General features: G+C 45.0%; 1 protein-coding gene across 1 annotated transcript in view; it reads left to right on the top strand.

The window, feature by feature from the left end:
* The window catches only part of LOC144798746 (cytochrome P450 2J2-like), a 380,876-nt gene that overhangs the window by 249,918 nt on the left and 104,700 nt on the right, over positions 1–26,258 (top strand). Inside the window, exon 6 of the mRNA XM_078669768.1 lies at positions 12,570–12,711. Coding sequence (XP_078525894.1) covers positions 12,570–12,711 — 142 coding nt within the window. The remainder of the gene's footprint in view (positions 1–12,569; positions 12,712–26,258) is intronic.

The following is a 26,258-nucleotide window of genomic DNA, read 5'->3' on the forward strand; positions in this document are numbered from 1 at the left end:
GCAAGAGACCTATTCCCACTACCATCTGTTGAAAAGCGGGTAAAGAGCGACGAACTATAAGACATTGTTACTGTTCGCCTTTAACTGTGGCTACATATTGAAGTTGTTATCCCTGCATAACCATGTCTTCAGATACTGGAAAAACAAGGAACATAACTGTTCATACATCGAAGGGGGCAGTAACAGGCACAATAGATCAATTTTTTAAACGGGTAACTATTGTCCTAGAAAAAGAAATTGCAGACACAGAAAGACGCTTATCGATGGACTTACTAACTGGTAAGCGCTCCTCCCTAGGTCTGATTGGGAAAGCACGTTCACCTGACGTGATAGCCTTAGATTCCCTGAGTGTTACCGCCCCCCCCACCCCCACTAACATCACTTCTCTCTCCCTCCTAGGGGCTGTGGGGGATGAGCAAAACAACGAGGAAAATAATAGGACTAACAGCTATTTTGTGACATCCCCCTCTAATCTTCAAGTCAGCCCCAATCTATCCAATTTATCGAGATTATCCAGCTCGCCCAAACTATCTGTTTCTTCCCCGGCTATCTTAGAACAAGCAGAAAACCAGCCAAAAAAAAGAAAGAGACGAGTTTCTCTCTCGTCTCCAAGCACGTTCATCACCTTGGATTCAACTCCCCCACTTACACGGTCTCCCAGGTCCAATCACCCACCCACAATGAATAACATAACAGGGTCACTTCCTGATAAAAATCTGGATAGTGAGCTCCTCCCAAAAATAGAGGTTATAGTGAAGTCACTTTTGCTCCCTCTCCTAGAGAGAACGAGATTAATAAGCACACATCTAGATAAGTTGGGTAAGCAAATAGAAGGGAACACCTTGACTTTAACGAAATTGTTAACATCACAGCCTAAAAATTCTATGATAAATTCTATTGTCCCCACTGTCCCACTACCAGAACAACCATCTACTAGCGGCGTACCCCCAAAATTCGGCATTACCCAGGGGAAAAAAGCATTAGCAAAATCCTCAAAAGAAATAACTAATAAAGAAAAAACAAAGTTACCTGTAAATATTCAAGTAAAATACGGAACTACTGAAATTGACAGGGGGAAAAAGGCTGCAGAGAACAACCAAGCAGAAACAAATCCCCCCCCTGTGAAGACCGACCCACCCATGAGACATAAACCAGATAGGGAGAAGGGAGAACAGCAAATTCAGCGCCCAAAAAGACCAACACCTAGGATAGTGATTTACCCCCGGAATCAGCCCCATACACAATCATTATGACTGGGGTTCCTGAATTAGCAGAGGGGGTTAGAGAGAACTACCATGCCTTAAAAAACAAAACTATCTATTGGCTGAAGCAAAATAGACCTCTTCCTGCACATGTAAACGGGGAAATTTTAACACTAAGGCGTGCTGCCTGGGTGGGATCAAGACCAAAAGACAAGAGGGGGGATGTCATAATAATAAACTTCAAGGACCATAGAGCGGTGAGGTGCATTGGTGATTGGTTTGAGTACATAGGGGGAGATAATATTTCTACACATTATGTAGCTATTTCTATCCACGAGAATTCATGACAAATCTAAAACATAACCCAATGAAAAGATATTGTCCAAACCCGAGAGAAGTAGGCTATCAACCTTTCCAGAAATTTTTTTCTTATCAATCTCATCAACCAGTATATTCACAGCCACAGTGGGGGAATCAGAATAATAACTACCAATCATTCCCAGAATTCAACATACCCACTTTTAATCCTTTCTCAACGCTGTTTGGGCTGGAGGAAGTAGATTGACTCGACAGTAGACGACCTTCCCTAGTAAACTTCACTCTGGCGGAATCCGTCAGTCTGCAGGGTGACACCATTCTTAAAGATCCCCCAGAAAGATTTAAGTTAGAAGGTGAAAATCAGCTGGCTCGATCGAACATGATACCCGAGGGGGGGGGGGGGGGAAATCCTATCCTGGCGAATACAACTAGTACCACATCTGCTCTAACAAATGAGGGACGACACTTGGTTTTGGGGACACCTGCCTTAAACAATGATAGTTGTATGAATGAAAGATCTGACCCTGGTAGGAAAGCACTAAAAATGCAAATTATGTTCTGGAATATTGCGGGACTCCGTGTAAAAATTATGAATGGCAGTCTCTCAGAGTTTGCTAAAGACTATCAAGTGTTAGCCCTCCAGGAAACCTGGCTTACTACAGAAATGCATCTGACGGGGTATAAAAAGTATTTTTCCCCAGGCATTGCAAGCACCCATGGTAGGGCAAAGGGCGGATTGACAACTTTTATAGCGAATACGGTACCAGGGTTAGAAATTACCGTACTCAGCCTAGAATCCAATTATCAGATCTTGAAACTGTCTTTCCAGAGAAAGCGGGTCTTTCTCCTCGTAAATATGTATGACAACTTAGTAGAAAGCGAGAGAGTAAAAACACTCAGGGTCCTCCGCAAGAAACTCCTTATAGGGATAAGACAAACACAAGGTCCAGAACCCCCAAGTATTGTGTGGGGTGGTGATTTTAATCACCACCCCTGTGAAAGGAATAATAGTAATATCTGTGGTATGGGTTACGAAACAGACGAGCAAATAACGCACTTTAGCCATTCAGTGGTGGGTGATTTTTTAAATGAAACTTTATCCAGTCTGGACTTGGTAATACGCAATGAAATAAAACCCCTCTGTGGAAAACTAGACCCCACCTACCTTGGAAGGGGTAGTGAATCAACAATTGATTACATTCTGACCACAGCGACCCTTGTAAATAAGACGAAGAGTTTTAGAGTAACAACAAATACATTAAGTGATCATGCCGCTTTAGCCTTTGACCTAATTATAGATCAGGGCCAACTATTAGCACAAACCTTAATGGTCACCCTTGCCCAGAATAACATACACCTAAAGAAAAATAACGGCTACACTTTAGGTTGGGGGAAGATAGATCCTGATGAATTAACAAAAAAGGTAGTAACTGCGGCATACCCGGCTATACTGAAGTGTTTAGACACTGACGTAAAAGAAGAGGAACTTCTAGTCCGTTTTAAGACGATTCTGGAAAAGGTAAATGAATGCCTGACAATAAAGCAAAAAGGGAATATGGCACGAAAAAAAGGATGGTTTAGCCACGGCTGCTCAGTAGCCCATAAAACTTTAAAAAGAGCTTTAACAAAAACCACCAGAGATCAAGAGGAGGTTAGGACCCTGAGAAAAGCATATAGGTTGGCGTGTAAAGTGAGAAAAGAGGAATTAAAGAAAGCCTTATGGAATCAACTCCATGAGAGCTCACTAAGTAGAAATAGCGAACTATTCTGGAAGGTGGTAAAAGCACCCTTTTTGGCAGATACAAAGGACCACCCAAAAGTAGAAGTTGCGATCGAGGGACCAACCTGGGTAAACCATTTTTCAAAAATTTTTGGTAAACCTCCAGAAGCAGTTTTAACAGAGGGAAATAACAGGGAAATTCAGGGTAATCCATTTCCAATTGCATTGGAAGCAGAACTCTATGAGGTGATAAACGCAGTTAAAGCGAGTAAAGGTGGAAAAGCCCCTGGTCCGGACGGGGTGCCAGTTGACTTTTTTAAATTTAAATTAGATCTGTGGGCCCCAATTATAAAAAGGGTGTTCGACGCCACAATGAAGTGTGGACTGCTCACTTCCTGGACCCAATCAATTTTGGTACCCATTTTTAAGAAGGGAAACAGAGAGGAGGTGTCCTGCTATCGCCCAATCTCACTCCTGGATTCGCTGGGGAAAGTAGGACGATACCGGGACACTCTCGGATATCCAGTTTGGCTTCCGAGAGGGTTTCGGGACAACGGAACAAGCCCTGAACCTGGCCCTGATGATGGGAAAGTACATGTCGGCCAAGCGGGAAAAGCTGTACATGGTCTATGTCGACCTCTCTGCAGCTTTTGACTGCGTCTCTCATGCAAAACTGTGGTTAGTCCTGTCCGATATGGGAATAGATCCAGGTCTTGTAACCTTTCTCAGAGAACTATATTCCAATGCCTCGTCTAGGGTGCGTTTTGGAGTGCGGGGTGAATTGTCAGAGTCCTTTACAGTGGAGCGCGGTGTCAGGCAGGGATGTGTGCTGGCCCCCTTTCTCTTCTCCCTCTACACTAATGGTCTTGAGGTAGAGATGTTGAGGGGGGCCTGGACTTGCCCCGAGTGAAAGACCGCCTGGTGCCTGCGCTCCTATACGCAGATGATGCGGTGATTTTAGCACGCACCCCACGAGAGCTACAAAAAGCACTGAATAGGTATGCAAAATTCATGGGCAATCTAGATCTCCACATCAATATAAAAAAGACTTATGTCATGGTGGCAGGTCAAACAAAGAAACACGGGAAGAGTATTTTCCTTGACAACGAAAAACTAGAATCAACCACCCAATACCCTTACTTGGGGATTATGATGGATGAGAAGCTTAACTGGAAAGCGGCCATAGAAGCCCACAAACACCAACTCTTGCGATCTATTGCGGCACTTATAACATTCACAAAGAAATTAGGAAAAAGGCCTCCAGTTGAACTACTCCGCATTTATAAAGCAAAATGCCATTCCCGACTAATCGACAACGTTCCCCGCCGCAGCCACGGGGCGGGCCTGTGGGGACATAAAAACACAAAAGCCTTACAGGTAGCGGAGAATACCTTTATGAGATTTCTTTTGGCGGTCCCAAAACGAGTATCTACTTTTGCTTGCCATGCTGAGCTGGGAATGCCCCACAATGAGGACCTGGCAAAGATCGAACCCATACTCCTTTGGCGCCGTATTTGGACGTCAACAAAAAATACACTTACTAAAGAGATTATGGCAGATTGTATGAAATTGGACCATGTGGAAAAAATAGAATGGCTAAGATACGTAAAAAATCTTCTCACTGATTTAGGGATGGTTGAATATTACTCCAACCCTGAAACGATCATTGAAATCCCGAAGAAAGAGCTAAAAATAAGGGCGTTGAGCCACATGGAAGAGTTACGTACCAGCCTAGAGATTAAGAAACCATCAGTGCAACACTCCTTGGCAGTCATGACTACACTAGAAATGGAACCTTACTTAACTTATGTCGAGTCTCACTTTGAGCGCTTTTTGTTGGTAAGATTCAGGCTGAATATTTTCCACAGGGGTGTAGCCTTCCCTAATAGAAACAGTTGGGAAGAAAGCTTAACGGTATGCCCGTGTGATGAAATATCTGAACAGTCAACGATTCACACCGTATTGTTTTGCAAATATTACTCCGCACACCGTAAGCTATGGTTAATTCCCTTGTTGAGAATTTTAGGTCTCAGAAAATGTCGTCCTGCCATGTTGTGGCTGCAATTTTTAAGCTCTGAACTAATATGTAAAACTGTGAGCACCTTTTTAAAATGTATTTTTAAACACAGAGTACATCTTTAATATGATATTGTTTGATTACTTGGATCAAAGAATAAGGGTATCTCTTTTAAATGAAAATATATTAAAACTGTCTTACCTTCGTTAAAATGTATCTTAAATGATGAAATCTATTGTGTAAATGCTTTTATGGGTTTTTATGTAAATTGAAACCGAATAAAGATTTACTTACTTGTGGGCCAGTGCTAGACACAAAACCTGACGTTTGTTTTAGGAAAATTGATCAAAAAAATTAACAATGGAGGGAAGTAGAACGAAAACGAAAAAAGACTGAAATCAATAGCGCCAAGATGAAAGCAGAGATACATACAACATGTAGGTACTGTGCAAAGAGGAGGCATGAAATGTGTCGACGTCACTGCCCGGAACCCCTATTTGATTTTGTTTGCAAGGCTCACATCATCCTTTGATAAATAACACTTGCACTGTAGCCGGGAGAAAGAGTGGTCATACGGGCCAAGTTGGCAGCAGTTTACCTTTCCGTGCCATGGCGCTGCTGCTCCACTCTTAGATTTCGTTTGAGTTACCCCCGTGCCATGCCCTGGTCTTGTTGGCTGCTGTTCAACCTCTGAAGTGAGCCGCAAGGCTGCCATTCTGACACGAAACAAACCTCGCTGAATACATTTAAAAAACACAACAGCTGGGAGGGCATCTTCTGCAAAGATCTGTGTGCAACTTGCACTTCACAGGCTTAGAGTCCGGTGCTGTGACTCCGCCTTTCATCCTTTCCAAGACAAGCCAATATGTGCCAGTTTTTTTGGATAAAAATAGACATATTTCTAGAGCTTTGCAAAGTGCACTGACGACCTGCAATCCGCCAATGCGACATAAATAAACAGGTTTTATTTGAAACACATCGCAACACCCCCCCCAGTCGATCTTCTCACTCCTCTCTCTTGCACACAAGTACAATTAACATGAAAGGTAACATAACCTGGACGTTAGCTTACCACTTCAGCGCGAAGGTGGGAGATAAAGCTGCCAGTGCCAAGCCTGGTGTGGTGCACACATGACGTTTATCTTTGCCTCTACCTCTCCTCACCTCTCTCTCCCCCACCGCTATCTGTTTATTTCTATTGCTCTAGCTTATTCGTATCCCGCACACCTGTCTTTCTGCCTGTGCCCTTCCCTGCTGCTAGTTTCCCTGACTTTTCTTGTTGGCTCCCACTCACTTTTTGTCATGCGGTGCCTGCCTTTTACTAACTGCCAACCGACCGTTTCTGTGTATTGCTCACCGTTTGCTCCGATCTCTCGCTCTCTTTCTCATCATCCCATTCATGGCTTTTCTTCCCTCTCCTCCCTTTCTCACTTGGCCTGTCAACCTCTCTCTCATGCCTTTGTTCTCCCTTTCTGCACACCAATCAATCAATCAATCAATCAGAGTACTTGTAAAGCGCGCTACGTACCCGTGAGGGTCCCAAGGCGCTGAGGGGAGGGGGTGCCGCTACTACTCGAAGAGCCAGGTCTTGAGGAGTCTTATGAAGGCGGGTAGGTCTTGGGTCTTCCGTAGGTGGGTAGGGAGGGTGTTCCAGGTCTTGGCGGCGAGGTAGGTGAAGGATCTGCCACCGGAGGTTGTTCGTTGGATGCGGGGGACATTGGCGAGGGCGAGGCTGGCGAAGCGCAGCTAGCGGGTCGGGGTGTAGAAGTTGAGTCTGCTGTTCAGGTAGGCTGGTCCGGCGTTGTGGAGTGCTTTGTGTGCGTGGGTGAGGAGCTTGAAGGTGATCCTCTTGTCGATGGGGAGCCAGTGTAGGTCTCTCAGGTGGTGGGGTGATGTGGCTGCGGCGGGGAACGTTGTCGATTAGTCGGGCGGTGGCATTTTGGATGCGTTGTAGTCGTCGTAGGTGTATGGCTGGGATTCCTGCGTAGAGAGCGTTGCCGTAGTCCAGTCTGCTGCTGACGAGGGCCTGTGTCACCGTTCTTCTTGTTTCGGTCGGGATCCACTTGTAGATCCTGCGGAGCATGCAGAGGGTATTGTAGCAGGAGGAGGAGACGGCGTTGACCTGTTTAGACATGGAGAGGGATGAGTCGAGGAGGAATCCTAGGTTGCTTGCATTGTCGGTGGGTGTCGGTGCTGCTCCCAGTGTGGTCGGCCACCAGGAATCATCCCAGGCTGAGAGGGTCGGTCCGAGGATGAGAACCTCCGTCTTGTCCGAGTTTAGCTTCAGACGGCTGTTCTGCATCCAGTCGGCGACGGCCTTCATTCCCTCGTGGAGGTTCGTTTTGGCGGTGTGCGGGTCCTTGGTGAGGGAGAGGATGAGCTGGGTGTCGTCGGCGTAGGAGATGATGTTGAGGTTGTGTTGGTGGGCCACATGTGCAAGGGGAGCCGTGTAGATGGTGCAGAATTACCAAATGACCCTCCCCAATTCACCCTCCTCCAACCATTGTAACTTTCTATCCTCCCGCAATTCCCCTTCTTCCGAACTCTCTTCCTCTTAATCCAGCAATGACTGTGCAAAGTGTACCCTTGACTGCTTGCGCACACTGGTCTCAAATAGATCCTGAGAGGGGTCACACACGAATGCAATAATATCACCTGACAGCCTTTCTGGGAAGCTGTATCTTGCCCTCCCCACCTTCCTACCAATGCAGGACGCATAGTCCCATGATCAAGACTGGCGGAGTATGACCCGAATCCTTCCGCCTGTAGCCCTGCAGGAACGTGCTGTACCTTCCTGTGCCCGTGATCTTGAAGTTCAACGTTGAGTTCCTGCTAGCCGCACGGGCCGCAATCTATCTTCTGCTTGGAGGTGCTGAGCCGCAAGTACCTCTCCCGATTCCGGCCCGTCATACTGTGCTCTGACCTGTAAAAGAAATGTGATCCTGGTCGCTGTATACCCGTTAACTATGGACTCCTCAGCCCTCCCCCTCACCCAGCCATCTGGGGATGCTAGAGCCCTGATACCCAAGGTGACCCACTGACCCAGCGTCTGTGATCTCCGAGGCCCAAACTTGCGACCCCTTCTCTACCCTTTCTGCCATCCCCCGTGACTTCACCGACCAAATGCTGGCTGCACTTCCAGATCTGAATGTCCCTTCTATAAACCCACCCGCTCATCCCCATCACTCCATTCTGAGGTCTCAAGTTCCCCTACCCGATGGGGCTTGCCCCCACTCCTCCCCAGTATCCCCTTTTGCTCCTCATTAGGCTCTCCAGGGGTCCCAGCGTGCCCCTCCATATGTTCCTTGCACAGGGTGACACTGGCCCCTGCCAGGGTCCTCTACAGCCATAAGTCCCTGCCCCAATCAATATCCTGCACCTCTCCCACCACTGGATCTTGGCCCTGTATTTGTTGATCCTCCACTGCTGCACCTGCCCCCACTGCCCTAAAATCGACCTCAGGCTAGGGTTGTTCCTGTAGCCTGCTAATAGAAAGCCCTTTAATTCTGTCCTCCAAACCCCCTTCTCCCTCCCTGCAGCCTGCCCTGTGACTTGTGCTCAGTCCATAAACTCCCCTGTGGTCCCTACCCTCACTCTCTCTCTACGGGAGGCAGTGTGTCCATCAGCGGTGGCCCAGCCTCTTTTCCTATTCAATGAGGCCTCCCTCTCACTATGGGAGGCCTCGCACTGTTTGTCATCTTTTGGCCCCTGCGAGGCCTCTGTGTCCCTCTGGGAGGCCTTGCAACTGATGCTCCTCCCTTTCTGAGCATCACATCCCCGGCGCCCGGGTGTGGCAGAGCTTGCCGATGCCCTCGGCTTACTGCCAGGATCAGACGCATCTGTTCTCCTCCCTTGCCCAGGATGCTCTCCTTGTACAAAAGCAGCCCCTCCCACTTACCTGCTATGGTTCCATGGCCTGCGCTGAGCACAGGCCATTACTGCAGCTGCCACACCACCGGCAGCCTTAAAATGTGGCCGACCCCTGCTGCACTGGGCCCCTTCTTTAAACAGATTGAGACGCCCTTCCTCCTCCAGAAGGCACATGGCCTGGTCCACCTTCTTGTCGCCAGCCACAGTTGCTATCAGTCAGGTCAGAATTGAGTGAGATGCTGCATACGTAAAGGACTACACAAACTGTTACTAAATTACATTGTTAACCCCTTCCTGGTCAAACCTGTTCAAAAGCCTTTAATAACTCGACAAAAAAGCTCCTAACTAAGGTGCCGATTAGGATGGCGGACGGATTGCCCCCGCCTGGCTGGCGGTAGCCACCTCCGGCCTGGCGGGGACAATCCGTCCGCCATTCTCACAGAAATGACTCCCCGCCACATTAGGATGGCGGGGGAGTCTGCGGCGGACGGCAAGGAAGTCCGCCGCTTTTCCGCTGGTTGCCTTCGCGACCGGCGGAAAAAAGTGCTTTCATATGGTGGCGGTGTCTGCGAGACACTGCCAACCATATCACGATGCCGGGGGATCTATGCCTTTCCACGGTGGCAATGGAAAGTCATACGGTCTTTGCTTTGGGGGCCCGTTGCGGGCCCCCAGGGGGAAGGGTGGGTGCACATGGGGGTACCTATGGTACCCCCTGCGTTTCAAAGTACAACATGGCAGGCAACGCGCGGTACCTGTCATGTTGTGCTTTGAAACGCACAACATGCATTTTTAGCATTGCGGCGGACAGGAATTTCAGCACCGCCCGCCACAATGTTAAAAATGTGGGATGCACCCGCCACTGTGGCGGGTGCATCCTAATTCGATGCACGGGACCTCCACCCCTGTGGCGGACGGTCCCTTCCTACAACGGGATGGCGGACGGACCTTGTCCGTCCGCCATCCTAATCGGCCCCTAGGTGCTAGCCACCGTGCTACCACGATAAAATTGTGGCTGGCACACAAAATGGCCTGACTATATATGTTGGGCCCAAAAACCCAGTGCAGTCTTCTTGACTGCACTACTTCCCCAAAAACCACAGCGGCAGACCTCCCTGTGGTCTGCTGTCCCCCAAATCTCCATTCTTCCAGTGCCGACTCAAAGCACGGAGCAGGGGCTGGTGTGCCTGAGGTCTCCGTACATGAAAGGAGCACATGCCAGCGATTGGCACTGTGAGTCATACTCTGTTAATGCCTCTGACTGTTGCCAAACCACAATTAGCAGCACTCGGCCAGGTCTTTTAGCGGTGCACCTGGTTAATCTACCTACGGGTGAGATACCTAGCTCTGGTAAGTGCTGCCTGGGTGTGTGAGATTGTTGCTGGTTACAACCTGGTTATTTTATATATTTATCAAACCACAGGATTTATGTTTCTGACCATATGGTGCTCTGCCACCTGGCCAATGTCCTATCAGAGTAGACATCTCTTTCTCAACACGGAGATCACAGAACTACACGCCTTAGTGTCTTTAGTATGAATACAATAATGTGCTCAAAATAGGAAGTAGATTTTACACTTTTATTATGGTGTGTACAGCATCTCCATTGATGTGCTACTCAGGCACTTTGTTGATTTTGGTGCCACTATGGTATGTGTTTTTCACATGCAGAGGCTGCTTGTGTCAGCATGCTTTTAATTCTCGTTTCGTCTAGCACTAAATGTCCCCTTTCTATATGAAACTTCTCCTTTTCTGTGTCTTACGAATGTGACTGTTGTGCTGCTCTGGAACATAAGAAACAATGGTCTCATTTTCTCGTAACTTTGAGCATCAGTGGCCTCTGCTCCTTACATGCACTTATGGTGCCAGTCCAACTGAATATTGTTAAGTCACCGGTAAGACCCACATTTGTCAAACTAGATGCACACTATATATTTTTATGTGACTGAATTCAAACTACTTTCAGAGTGGAGGTGGTAACTGGTAAGACGTGATGTTTATCTAATGGCAAGTGGCAGCCTAGACTGTGGTGACGAGTTCAATGTCTCTTCTTCTTCCACGTCATCATCATTCATAGCTCCAATACAGATCAAAGTGCAATTAGCACCATCCTCCAGCTGCATTTGCAGCCTGATGCATGACACTCACCTCAAATCACTCCTCAATGGTTTTTCAGTGATTTCCTCATTCCTTTTTTTCTTAATTTCAGTGACAAGGGTAGGTACAACCCACTGGATGCACCAGTTGGTATCTTCTCATGCATTGTGGCTGTCCAAACTGGCTCAATTCACCTACTCACATCCCTAGGACCAGCGTGAGCTAGATGATGCAAAGGACAAGCAGTGCTAACGCACATGCTGGGAAAAGTCATCAGAGCAACGGACCTTTTACATGGCCATAGGACAGAGATCAGTGTAGAATCTTGTTTTTGTCTCATGAGGTGGCCTTTATAGTTCCCAGTCAGTAGATGGACACAGTAGAGAAAGTTGACTGAGCTCCTACATAAACTTGGAAGATTCATGAGGATTCTCTATTCTCTGCCTTCAGGTTATCGTTTGGCTCCTTGAAGCTTGACCACACTTAAATGGTACTATTCCGAGATATAAATAGGGTGTCACATGTGCTAATTATTTGGAGTCTTTCAGTGTTAAGAACAGGGGTGTGTGTGCATTCTCCACAGCTGACTTTTAGCTTAAGCACTCCATTTGAGTGAATATGTTTTCCAGCTGCCTCCATCATGTCGCTCCCTCCCTTGCTTGTGTTTTTGTCACCTGTGTGCTTCTCTGCCGCCTGGTTCTCGCATTTCTCCCTCTCGCCTTTCTCTCCCCACCTATGCTTGTATTTCTTTTTCTCACTCATGTGCTTCATTGCTCTCCCTGTCCCTATATTGTTCTTTCTCACCTGCATGTTTCTTCCTTTGCCGGTTGTTCTTCCTCATGTGCTTCTCCCCACCCTCCATGTTGCTTCACTCTGCCCTCCATTTTGCTTCATCCTCTGCCTACTTCCCCAGGACACTTCTTCATTGCAAGATTAAAAAGAAAAATATATTAATGCTACTTATTTTTTAATTTACTAATCCATTTAGGATTGGTAAAGAAACAAAAGAGGCCTGGTTATTTTGTAAGTGCTCTCTTGCACTGGCATCAAAATGACAAGACGGTATTGTTGCACCTTTTGTCTTTTTTTCTTCTTTAACCATGCTACACAGGGGAGACCTATTAGTTTTGCTAGTACATGATTATTACATTGTTGTTTTAGTCAATAAAAAACACTATCTTCTCCAAACAGTTTAAGAGTGATGAATGACAAAACTGTATTGTCGCACCTTTTGTCTTTTTTTCTTCTTCAACCATGCTACACAGGGGACACCTATTAGTTTTGCTAGTGCATGATTATTACAGTGTTGTTTTAGTCAATAAAAAATACTATCTTCTCCAAACAGTTTAAGAGTGATCCTAGCTCAACTTTTGATGAGGAAAATTTGGCACAGTGCACCTTGGATCTGTTCTTTGCAGGCACTGAAACAACTTCAACTACTCTGCGGTGGGCTATTCTGTACATGGCAGTAAACACAGAAATTCAAGGTAATGTTAATCAGAATTAAGAAATGGATCACTCATTTTATCAAGGTATTTTACTGTAAATTTGAAGGATATAATTTTGTTGGATAGATTAATGTTATAGAGCCGTAAGTACATATTATGAGTTGACTGCAACAGACGTTACCCACCGGCAATGTTATTTAAAAAGAAAAAACTCAAACTTCTAGAGAAGACAGAATATGGGAACTCAAGAGAAGGAATGAAACCATAGTAATTACTGTTTGAAAATATGTTCACTGAAAATTATTTAGAGGGCTGTAATTTCCCTGAAAGAATATTGAACTGTTGCTACCGCATTGTATAGCTGTCTTCTCAAGTTTTATTTTTCTGCTACTTTTTTCATATGAACAATAGTCAAGCACATGGTTTGTTAATAAGGGGATTATGCATATTTTCCTTGTCAGCACCAAATAAATCAATGTGCATAAGATCACAGAAAACTTAGCTATCAAAACTCTAGACCTGTAACATGTAATGCATGTTCAAATTCTAGCCTGCATTATTTCTTCAGGCTGCTAACTGCATGGAAGTAAAATGTGAAAAAAAACTGCAAAGGGCCATGAAAGTCCAATTTCTTGATCAACCACCAATGTTCTACACACACCTCGACTAATATTTACATCAACTATACATTGCTGAGCCCCTCCAAATTAAATCACACACTGACAGTGCTATCAAGGAACCTGCATTGTTTAAATGCAATTGTGATTTCTTTCCTCCGCCTGGTGGAAGTATGTTTTTTATTTTTTATTTTAAAGTGAGTTTATTGGAACTGAAGCAAAATACAATTGAATAAAGCATTACATTTGAGAATGATAATACATGTAGGAATAATACATATAATACAGTTTAGGGGAGGGGAAGGGGGTGTGCATGGTATGAAAAAGGAGTAATCTGATTATTATATTCAAAGAGTGAAAATATTTAGAACTATAGTAGTATACAAAATTAAGCAATAATGCTTTCAGTAAATGGAAATTCAGGGAGGTTGAAGCACTTCTTCATTAGGTGAACATGCAAAAGATGGTTTCAGATGTTTGTCTAAAAAGTTAGTTACTGGGGACCTTAGGGCTAAACATTGAAATACAAGTGATATAGGTTGCATAAGTGTAGTATCTAGTCTATGATTAAGGCAGATGGCATACCACGGATCACTGACACAACTTCAACTCCTATAATATCAATCTACAAAATTATCGAGTCACTAATATCATATACAAAAATATCGACACCCAATACACAAAACTAGAATAACACAAACATCAATAAAAATATTTTCAAAAATGTTTTCAATAACAAAAATATTGACAAAATTAAAATAACATATCACAACAAAACATTGGTATGCATAATATCAACAACACAAACATCGATAAAATACTTATAAACTGTACAAAAAAATAACATTTAAACGTAAAATTCAACTTTTTTCAATAATAGGAACAAATAACATATATCAAACATTAAGAACAAACACTAAAAGAAAATTACAAAATTAATAAAACTAAAACCTAAATAAATACATTTAAAAATTGAAAACAATCAAATAAATAAACAAACACTACAACATAAAAAATCACAACTATCAAAAATAAACAGACATATATAAATTCAATACATAAAGAATATATAACATTTATTAAAGCATAGATTTTAATTATATTACTAAACAAAATAAAAACAAACATTAAATAAACATAATTAACATTAAATAAACTAAATTATAACTGCCAAAAATAAAAAAAAAAGCTATCTCAACCAATACATTTAAACTACAACAACACAAACAAATATAAAACTCTCAGTAATTAAATAAACCTACTGTCAAATGCACAACTTGCATTTCTGGCATTTCGGTGGTTTCAGCACCGCCTGCCGCAATGTTAGAAATGTGGGATGCGCCCGCCAGTGTGGCGGGCGCATCTTAATGGGATGTGCGATTCCCATGTCCCGAGGGAATGGCGGGCGGATTTAGTCCACCCGACATGCTAATGACCCCCAAAGTATATATCTTAAGAAACTAAGAGTAAACTAAAAAATTCATTTAAAAATATTTTTATTTTAGTAGCTTCGACAGACTTCAACAAAACAACATCAATGAAATAATTACATCAACTAAAAATAGTAAGTAGTTTTTTTTAAACAGCAAAATAAAAATTGAGACTAAATAAACAAAATAAACAAACTGAAGGCAACACTTAAAAAAATAACATTTACCTTTTTAACCAAGAGAAAAAAAGAAACCAGTGAATAAACCACGCACATCGAAAAAGTATCCAACAAGAAAAGCAAAACAACTGTCTAGCGGGTTGGAGCGTCCCTCCGAGGATCCGACCCAAATACACGAATGGTGGTCAGGAACTCCCCTCACACCAGCTTCTGTTCCCTCCTTACAGAACGCAAATCCATATAGCGGTGTGGACTGGGAAACAGACTGCGAACCCTTCTGGAGAATCAACGACGAAAAACAACAAGGTTCCTTTAACTGGCAGCTCGAGACGGACCTGGCTCCTCCCCTAAGGAACGTCATTGCCGAGATCCCGTCAAAGGTGGGTGGAACCAGGAAATCGACGAACAGTGTTTTCCCGGAGGAAGGAGAAGGAGAAGAGCGACTTGAGAGAAGGAGTGAGAAGGAGACGAAACCGGAGGAGGAAGGTGACGAGACGAGGGAGGCGGAGAACAACACTGCCGTTCGCAGCAAGCCAGGAGGCCAACGACCCCATGAGTCGCCCTGCCATGTTCCCACGGGAGGAGCGTGGCTGAAGCAGGTACAGGCAGAGTTGTGGGTTGGGTGGGATGATATCATACACCTACCGTTTAAGTCGCTTGTACATAAAAGATAACTATTTTGTACAGTCTGAACTCCCTTACCCTTCACGAGCACGTCGACACTGTTGATAGAGTCGTCTGAGCACTTGAACACGCGGTTTTCTCCCTCACTCCCGGCCCTATTCGGTCTCAAACGAGGACGGCTGTCCTAACTCCTATGTTTGTTGTTTTGTTTTCTTTCCGGTTACCTGGCTAAACCCCTGGAGTGAAGTACCGGAGAAAGAGTCTCTTACCTATTCCCCGTGGTCCCGTAGTCTGGATCCTGAAAGACAGGCCAAGACGGACCCAGCGGCTTTTGCAAGAGAAAGACTGACAAGCAGGAGAAAGAAAGTCTTTATAAAAATAAAATCATCTCTTAATACTACAAAGAAAGCGTCTGCGTCAATTCCTCTTGTCCCTGCCAACCCACAACAACTGGTGTCAGAAGTGGGATCTCCACCACAGTCCATCTGTAGCACCGAGATAGACGCCTTAATACAACATATCATAAAGGGACAAGAGAAATTGGAATGGGCAGTCGAAAGACAACTCAGCTCTGCTCAGCCAGATAGAGAACTGTTCCACAACACTATCACCGCTCAGCTTGAAAGTCTTCAGAAGAATGTACCTGTTCCTGTAGTATCAGTACCGGCAGATGGCAAAAGTCACGTCCTGCATCCCTCTGGTATCGCTCTACAGAAATACCAACCTGGGGAAGACCCGGACTCTTTCTTATTGAATTTTGATAGAGCAGCTAGGGCGTTGGGTTGGCCAGAGGAAAAATTGCCCTTTTTCTTGGCACCCTTGCTGACTGGAGAAGCACAGTTTGCTTATCAGGTGGCCAACCCCATAGGAAACACACCCTATCACCTGGTGAAAGAAGTAATACTAGACCACCTAGGCCTCGACTCCGAAGCTTACAGAATCAAATTTCGAAATTAAAGAGGAACACCTGGTGGTAACCCTAAAACCTTATTCTTTCGCCTTAAAATGGCAGCTGACAAATAGTTAAAACCAGAGTCCAGCACAAAGGAAGATATACTGGCAAAAATTTACCTGGAACAATTTATGGAGGCCCTCCCCTACGCCACTCAAAGATGGTTGAAGCAGCATGCCGGTATTACCATAGAACAGGCCATTGAAATGGCGGCGACCTATGCCAGGGCTCAACCTTGCACTATGGGGTGGGAACCGGGCAGAAACAGTAAGGGCCTGCCTTCCGCCAAAACAGAAAAGAAAACCAAACCAGTGGCGGAGCCCTTGAAACCCAGACCATTCAAGATAGACACATCGCTACTTCGTGGGCCACAATGTTATGAATGTGGAGAATGGGGCCACATTGCCCGTCTGTGTCCCAGAAAACGCTCGACTGAAGAACCCATGGAAGTTGGGTACTTGCCCAAGACGGTACTGTACTCCGCGGCGATGGGGGCATCATTTTATGTGAATGTGAGGATGAATGGCTATAGTGTAAAAGCCCTCCTGGACTCGGGGTGCCGGCAATCAGTTGTACAAGAACGTTTTGTCCACCCCGACCAATACGTCCCAGAGGCAGTGGTACACATACGTTGTGTGCATGGGGATGTCAAACCCTACCCCCTAGCACACGTTACCATAAGTCTCTTAGATAAAGAGCCCTGTAAAGTAAAAGTGGGAGTAGTGGATTCCCTTCCTGAGGATCTGATTTTAGGGGTGGATAACCCGGGGTTCCTTTCCCTATTTAAGACCTTTCTAAATAGACCAGCCCAGAATACCGAAGGTCCAATACCTACCCTGATTTCTCCTGAGCCCTGGGTCATAGACTGCAGCTTTAAGTTTGCCCAATCAGACGATAGGACATTATATAATGCCTGGGAAAGCGCCCATGAGGCCCAGAGTGTCCTCCCCCCGTCTATCCACAGTTTATTATACAAAAGGAATTGCTATATAGAGAACCAGAGGCGGGTGGACAAGCACAGTTATTGGTCCCCACATCCTTCCGAGAACAAGTATTGTTTTTTGCTCATGCCCAACTCATGGCCGGACATTTTGGAAAGGAAAAGACCACCGAGAGTATCCTAAGATATTTCTACTGGCCTGGGATATATAAGGACGTACAGAACTATTGTATGAAGTGTGAGGTATGTCAAAGAAAAAACATGCACCGACTCCAGGCAGCCCCCTTGCGACCTCTACCCATCATCGGTACCCCCTTTGAGAGGGTAGGTATGGATTGAATAGGCCCCTTACCAAAATCCTCCAAGGGACATCTGTACGCCCTCGTAATAGTAGACTATGCAACAAGGTTCATAGAAGTTTTCCCATTAAGGTCCCCGACAACCTCTAATATAGCAGAGAAGTTCGTGGAGTTATTCTCAAGGGTCGGCTTCCCAAAAGAAGTACTGACCGACCAAGGAACCCCGTTTACGTCAAGGTTGATGAAAGAGGTTTGCAAGACTCTGTATTTGAGACACATAGGTACATCGGTATACCATCCCCAGATGGATGGACTTGTAGAGCGCTACAACCAGACCCTAAAAATTACACTGAAAAAGATCTTAACAGCCGAAGGACCAGATTGGGACTGGCTCCTACCGCTTATGTGCTCCGAGCCCAAGAACAGTCCAGCCTAGGCTGTTCAGCTTTTGAGCTCCTTTACGGACGACATCCATGATCTTTGTTAGAAATGACAAAAGATGCATGGGAAACAGAGGAAGAACAAGAACAAAGATCCCTTCTTGAATATACCCTCCAACTGAGGTCCAAACTTGGCAAATTGAAAACCCTCGCATATTCCAACCTCGAACAGCAACGGGAGAAACAAAAGAAGTACTATGACCGCTGGAAGAAAATGAGAACATTGAATATGGAGGACTGGGCACTAATCCTCTTGCCATCCAGTCCTAGCAAAAGTAAAAATGACTGGATAGGTCCCTATAAGGTTATAGGGACAATAGGAGATACAACGTATAGGTTACAGCTCACGCCTTCAAAAACTCAGTGTTATCACATTAACATGTTAAAAAAATGGATTGGTCCCTTACCCAAGGGAACCAACATAGCTGTACCTACAGCCACCAAGCCTTTGTCCACAGTGAAGCAGCTCGTCATAAACGAGGATCTTTCTGAACGGATGAAAGAAGACTTGAAGAAGACACTATCCCCTTTCTCAGACATATTCTCAGACCGACCCGGAAAATCATCGTTGGTCGAACATCAGATAGAAACCCAGACCGGGAAAATAGTAAAACAAAGACCATATAGAATCCCAGCAGCCAGAAGAGAAGCAGTAAGAAGCGAAGTAAGAGAGATGTTAAATCTAGGTGTCATACGCCCCTCAAAAAGTAACTGGGCGTCACCCATTGTCATGGTCCCCAAACCTGATGGGTCAAGAAGATTTTGCATGGACTTCCGGGCCCTTAATGCTATCTCCACCTTCGATGCTTACCCAATCCCAAGGGTTGACAAATTGATTGAAAGACTTGGGGAGGCTGTGTACATCACTACTTTGGACAAAGGGTTACTGGCAGGTGCCCCTTCCTGAGGAGGACCAAAAGAAGACAGCCTTTATAACTGATGACGGAATGTATGAGTTTACAGTCCTCCCTTTCGGGTTGCATGGAGCACCTGCCACCTTCCAACGTCTAATGAATAGTGTATTGCAGCCATATACCTCTTTCAGTTCAGCATACTTAGATGACATCGTTATCTACAGCGGTACCTGGGAGGAACATTTGAAACATCTCACCATCATTTTGTCAGCCCTAAAACAAGCAGGATTGCACATCAATGCCAAGAAGTCAAGAGCCGCTTTCAACAAAGTGAAATATCTGGGTTATGTGCTCGGTGAGGGAACCATAACCCCCCAAACAGAAAAAGTGAAGGCCATTGAAAGAACGCCCTTTCCAAACAAAAAGAGAGACCTGAGAGCATTTTTAGGCCTCGTAGGTTACTACTGACGCTTCATAACACAGTTTGCTGAGGTAGCCGCACCGCTGACCGATCTCCTCAGAAAAGATGTCAGACCGAGAGAACTCCAAATTCCATCACACGAAGCGGTCACAGCCTTCGAGAGTCTGAAACATGTCATCACTACCAAACCAGTCTTGGTGTCCCCCAATTTTTCAAAGACCTTTATATTAGCCACTGACGCCTCCAACGTAGGTATAGGGGCCGTTTTGTCACAGATGGGGGAGGATGGGCAAGAACATCGTATACTCTATACTAGTCGTAAACTGTTCCCCAGGGAGTGTAAGTACCCTACAATAGAACGAGAATGCTTAGCGATCAAGTGGGCCATTGACAAACTCCAATATTATCTTGAGGGAAAGCCATTCATACTCTATACTGATCACGCCCCCTTGAAGAGGATGTATAGAAACCAGGGCCATAATCCAAGGATCCGAAGATGGTTCTTGTCCCTGCACCCATATTCATTCACCATAAGACATAGGAAAGGATCCGATAACGGGAATGCGGATTACCTGTCCCGGGTGTTTCCTCTCCCCAATCGGGAGAAGCCAGAGGGGGAGGTGTGTAGCGGGTTGGAGCGTCCCCCCGAGGATCCGACCCAAATACACAAATGGTGGTCAGGAACTCCCCTCACACCAGCTTCTGTTCCCTCCTTACAGAATGCAAATCCATATAGCCGTGCGGACTGGGAAACAGACAGCGAACCCTTTTGGAGAATCGACGATGAAAAAAAACAAGGTTCCTTTAACTGGCAGCTCAAGACGGACCTGGCTCCTCCCCTAAGGAACGTCATCGCAGAGATCCCGTCTAAGGTGGGTGGAACCAGGAAATCGACGAACGGCGTTTTCCCGGAGGAAGGAGAAGGAGAAGAGCGACTTGAGAGAAGGAGTAAGAAGGAGACTAAACCGGAGGAGGAAGGTGACGAGAAGAGGAAGGCGAAGAACAACACTGCGGTTCCCAGCAAGCCAGGTGGCCAACGACCCCAAGAGTTGCCCTGCCACGTTCCCACGGAAGGAGCGTGGTTGAAGCAGGTAAGGGGCAGATTTGCGGGTTGGGTGGGACGATATCATCCACCTACCGTTTAAGTCGCTTGTACATAAAAGATAAATATTTTGTACAGTCTGAACTCCCCTACCCTTCACGAGCATGTCGACACTGTTGATAGAGTCGTCTGAGCACTTGAACGCGCGGTTTTCTCTCTCACTCCCGGCCTTATTCGGTCTCAAACGAGGACGGCTGTCCTAACTCCTATGTTTGTTGTTTTGTTTTCTTTCCCGTTACCTGGCTAAACCCCTGGAGTGAAGTACCGGAGAAAGAGTCTCTTACCTATTCCCCGTGGTCCCGTAGTCTGGATCCTGAAAGAAAGGCCAAGACGGACCCAGCGGCTTTTGCAAGAGAAAGACTGACAAGCAGGAGAAAGAAAGTCTTTATAAAAATAAAACCATCTCTTGAGACTACAAAGAAAGCGTCTGCTTCAATTCCTCTTGTCCCTGCCAACCCACAACAAACATATATGTAAGTATATTTTGAAATGTATTCATTATATGAACATGTTTACTCTTCATATATACATATATTAAGATATATATATATATATAAAGGAAATGACAGAAGGGGCAAAGTTGATTTCCTCACAAAAGGGAAAACTACTTCTGAGTTACATGGGCTATACTTATACGAAAGAAAAAATAACAGTAAATAAAACCCATTGGAAATGTAGTAAATGCTACTTTAATTCTTACGATTGGAGAGCAACAAAATAGAAATACATGTTATTAATGTCAGGGAACACAACCATCCCCCCAATATAACAGAAATTGAGGTGAGAGATGCTTTAGAAACAATCAGAGAAGCAAGCACCAGCTCCCAACAAACCAGTACCCTAATGTTAAAAAACATACTAACTGGGGTTCCTGAACATGTAGCAGGACAATTACCTTCCGTCCCAACTCTAAAACATCTAATAGGCAGAACTAAAAGATCTACTGCTCAAACACGACCCCCCAGCCAAACTTTTGGACAAATCGAAATTATACAAGCATACACAGTCACACAGAAAGATGGAAAATTCATTCTTTATGACTATAACAGTCATGAAAAAAGAATTATCATCTTTGCCACTGACCCCAACGTTATAGCAATGTGAAACATGGATGATGGATGGGACATCTAATGTTTGCCCTAAGCCCTTTTACCAACTCTATGGCATCCATGGTGAATATGAAGAAACCAACATCCCCTTCATATAGGCACAATACTCACCCAGTGTGAGAAAGTGAGTTTCTGTTGCAGTACCACCCACTTTTTGCCTGTTACCTGATGCACTTTTCCTTGGTGTGCCCTGGGTCCCTGCCAATCAGGTACCCAAGGCCTGTGTTCCTTCCCTAAAAACTGTACTAAAGCCTAAACCCAATTGGCATCTCTGGCCACATGTCAGACCCTAGTAAATGGAACCCTAGGTATCCAGGGCATTGTGACCAGAGAAGAACCCTAAGGGCTGCAGCACTTATTGTGCCACCCTTAGGGGCCCTGTACCCTGACACACACACACTACCTTTGCAGGCTGAGTGTCCTGGTGCAAAACTAAACAAAGAGTCGACATGGCACACATCCCTGTGTGCCATGCCCACAAACCCACTGCCCTGGCATACATCAGCCACCCCTCTAGCTGGGTGCCCTATGTCAGTGGTGTGGGCACAGGTGCATGAGCCCTGTGGCAATACAGTACCCATGGCCATTCCTGGGCACTGTTAGTGCAGTGATAACACTAAGAGTATATGGTGCAGGTTGGTTGTAATTCCAAACTCTACAGCACCATAATGGCTACACTGAAGGCTGACAAGTTTGATATCAAACTTCTCAGCACATTAAACCCACACTGACGCCAGTGTGGAATTTAAGGTAAAATGCACTACAAAGGGCACCTTAGAGATGCCCCCTGAAACCTAACCTACAATCCATGACTTTTCTGAGAGGCTGCCTAGGCTGCCACACAGCAGACATGTTGCTGGACCCCTGGGTGGAGAGCCTCCACTCTCCTGGGCCTGCAACAATGCACATCCTGGGACGAAGTGCCAAGCCTCCTCCCCCAGGTTGAGCAGGGGAAGCTTCAAAGGCATTCCGCCTTTGTGAGCTTCTCCAGACCACTTACTGTACTCAGCAACTGGCCCCCACAAGTTCTGACCCCCACTCTGGCGGGAAGACTGGCGGGAAACCCTACGTCAGAAAGGGGGTGGTGCCAGCCTGTGCCAACTCGACCCCTCAGGTGGGAGAGGCGAGGTGATGCTTGACCCCGGGCTCCAGCCATCTTGAAGATGGGGAGACCTGCCCAATCACAGCTGGGCTCCTCTCCCCCTCCCACAGGAGAGGAGCAGGCTAGGGGGTGTACCCCCCCCAGAACAGGGACCCATTGGTCCCTGCCCTTGCCCTAACTGTAAAGCCCCTAAATTTAGTATTTAGGGGCACCCTGAACCTTCTTCCTTAGATCCAGATTACGAAACAAGAAAGAAAATCAAGGAACACGAAGACCTGCCGTGCAGCTGCTAAGAAGAGGAAGACACCAACTGATTTGGCCCCAGCCCTACTGGCCTGTCGACCCTCGTACCTGCTCCTGTTAAACCCCGGCGTCTCCAGTGGTCAGCATCCTCAAAAACCCCGGAGGACCTGACTGCCTTGTGACTCTGACTACCTGGGTCTCCCACGAGCAGTGGTACTGCTCAAAGCAAGTAACAAGCCCGGGCATCAGCCCAAAACCGCGAACCCTGCACACTCTGCACCTGCCTAGCCTGGCCTGTGCTGGAGTGAATCAAGACCCTGAGGATGTCCCCCCAGCGATTATGACCTGGAATCTAGTGCCCAAGGACCCTCCTAGACAACCCTGATGACACCTGCAGCCTCAGGACAAGGGACCCCTCCAACCGCAACCAGCAGGGGGTAAGATTTCCCGACCTCAAAAGACACCCCTGCACCCGGCGCCCCACGGCCCCCGTGCCCAACTCCGGGGTGCCTACCTATCCTCCAAGATCCCAACTTACCCCTCGAAGTGTTGGTAGCTCCAGAAGATCCTCCATCCCGAGCCTGCAGTCTTTGTTCCCTTTTCAAGATCTCCATTGAATAACATCGAGCACCTGATGGCTCAAAAGCACCCTGCACCCAGCCGCCCAAGTGCCCCTGGCAGTGCAACCTTTGTCCTTATCTACTTCCCCATTTGCCCTGAGCAAGTGACCAGGAGCCCAGCTCCCACACCTGCGTGGCCTGCTAGCCAGCAGCCACCAACCAAAAGCCCCCTGCCTCGTATTAGATAACATTGGGCCTAACTACCTCTGCACCCGGCTGCCCCTGTGCCGCTGAGGGTGTACCAACTGTACCTACCTGACCCTGGGTGACCCCTGAGTCTATGCCCAGAACCTTAACTTCACCAGTCGAGTACTCACCTGAAAACCGATAACTCACTTTCCAGCCATAGGATAACATTGTTTGTCTCGAAAAATTTGTGTGAAGTTTTGAAACTCTAAAATATTCCTATAAAATCAGCCGAATACCGAATTCCGAAGTACTCACCTGGAATCAGGAGAGAAGCCAGTACTGTAACTTGTAGCCCAGTACTGAACCGCAAAAGTAATCCCTACCGGGTTTACTAGTAACCTGAGTTTTCTCTATAGGAATCCATTGTCTGCTTTTCTATGCAATTTCTTCTAAGTGTCTACTTTTGAAAACTTGAAATATTCCTTAAAAATCGTACATACTACTGAAACGTAATTACTTAACTGTCTTAAGTAGAGATCCCAGTGCTGGACCTAGCAGACCAGTACTGGATGACGAAAGTAACGAGAACGTATTTTACCTGTAACCTGAATTTTCTCCCATTGGATAACACTGCTAGATTGTCACTGAAAAGTTTCTAAGTGTGAACTTTTGAAATACCTTTATATTCTTTAAAAACCATTGCAATAACTAAAACGTTTTTTACTACACTGTTTTCAGCGTAGACCCCAGAACTGACTCTAGGATGCAGTCCTGGAATTACAATAGTAATCTATAAAGTAATCAGCTGCATTTATGTAGAAACATCCTTTGAGCTCAATGTTACATTGTGTTTAGAATTGTGTTGCCTACTGCAACCATTGGGCCTATTGTGTTTACAAAATGTATTGCCTCTTTGCAAAGTAATTACCTGAGAGTGCTTATATCGAGAAAAGTATATTTTGATACCTGTCGATATAAAAACAATTGGCCTGGAGTTCAGTTCTTGAGTGTGTGAAACCTTTTGCTGACTGAGTGGGTACAACAAATGCTTCACACTGTCCTCTGGTACTGCCTTACTGCTCGACCAAGCTACCACTTCGGAGAATAAGGTCAGACCTGACTTTAAACTCTGTTATACGTCTGGGGATTGTGGACCCTATACACACAGTAATAAAACAACAGACAGACAACTACTTCCCCCAAAAAATAATAATAGATTTTGAGCAAGCAATGATTCATTCAATTTCAAAAACATATCCACATACTGCAATACAAGGTTGCTATTATCATTTCCACCAAAGTATCTGGAGACATCTCCAAAAATCAACCCTAAGTATAGATTATGCCACAAACAGCAACTTTGCCTATCAAATTAAAAAACGAATAGACCTGCCCTATGTACCAACAATAGAAGTAGCCTACCACTATAATATACTTATTAAAAGTCCTTTCCACCAAGCTAACAAAGCAAAACTAACACCTTTCCTAGACTACTTTGAAGACACCTGGGTAAGAAAACTACATAGGTCAGGGCATCAAAGACAACCAAAGTTCTATATCCCCTGGTGGGACGTGTATCAAAGCACACTAGCACAAAAGGCTAACACAAATAATGCAGTGGAAGGATGATATAATGCCCTCCCAGCCACGATAGGAAGAGGGCAACCAACTTTACCCAAACTAATAGAACCCATCAAAAAGAACACAGTTATCAAGAACTAAGGCTAGAACAATCACTCACTAAAATAGGCCCTAAACTTAGTAAACAAACAAAAACAATGTACGAATACCTATAAAACAAAACAAGACTCTACCCAAACACCAAAGGACTAGAATACCTAGACACACTAGCAAAATCTATACTTTAAGCAAAAGAAAATAGCAAACGCCGTGTAGCATTTAAAAATGACAAATCATTTAAACAACATATTTCTACTCTTTTTTAAATTAATAATTATAATTTTGACATTTAAAAATGTAAAACGTACATAACAATATATGACATATTATAATTATTCAAATAAAAAGAAACAAGCTAACCAAATGTTAACAAAAAACATTTCCCAGCCATAATAATACAAAAATACAGTTGCAGTTACAGTTGTGTCGCAGTAGATGGTCCTCAAAAATGGACAAATCCATAGTAGATAAAATGAAACACAAATCCATTGAAAAAAAGAATGCCCTCAAAAAATGCAAAAATACAACTGTAGAAAAAGGCTCCAATGATGCAATCCTCTCAATAACGAAAACCTCAATACCTGAAATTTAGTTTAAAGAAAAACAATCCAACAAATCTGAAAACAACTAAAGAAAATGTCAAAAAGTAATTTGTTTCTAGGAAACAAAATTAATTTTTCCTTTCTTGTTTTTTTAGAACTTGTCTTCAACATCATTCCTAAACAAAACGGGAAACCTGCAAAAAAAACAACACCCTCCCACAATAATAAATACAGATCCACACACATTAATTACAACAAGAAATACAACATAACATAATTAAACATCACACAACTAACACTATA

Source organism: Lissotriton helveticus, chromosome 1_2, assembly GCF_964261635.1.
Source record: "Lissotriton helveticus chromosome 1_2, aLisHel1.1, whole genome shotgun sequence".
In the NCBI taxonomy this organism is placed as follows: Eukaryota; Metazoa; Chordata; class Amphibia; order Caudata; family Salamandridae; genus Lissotriton; species Lissotriton helveticus.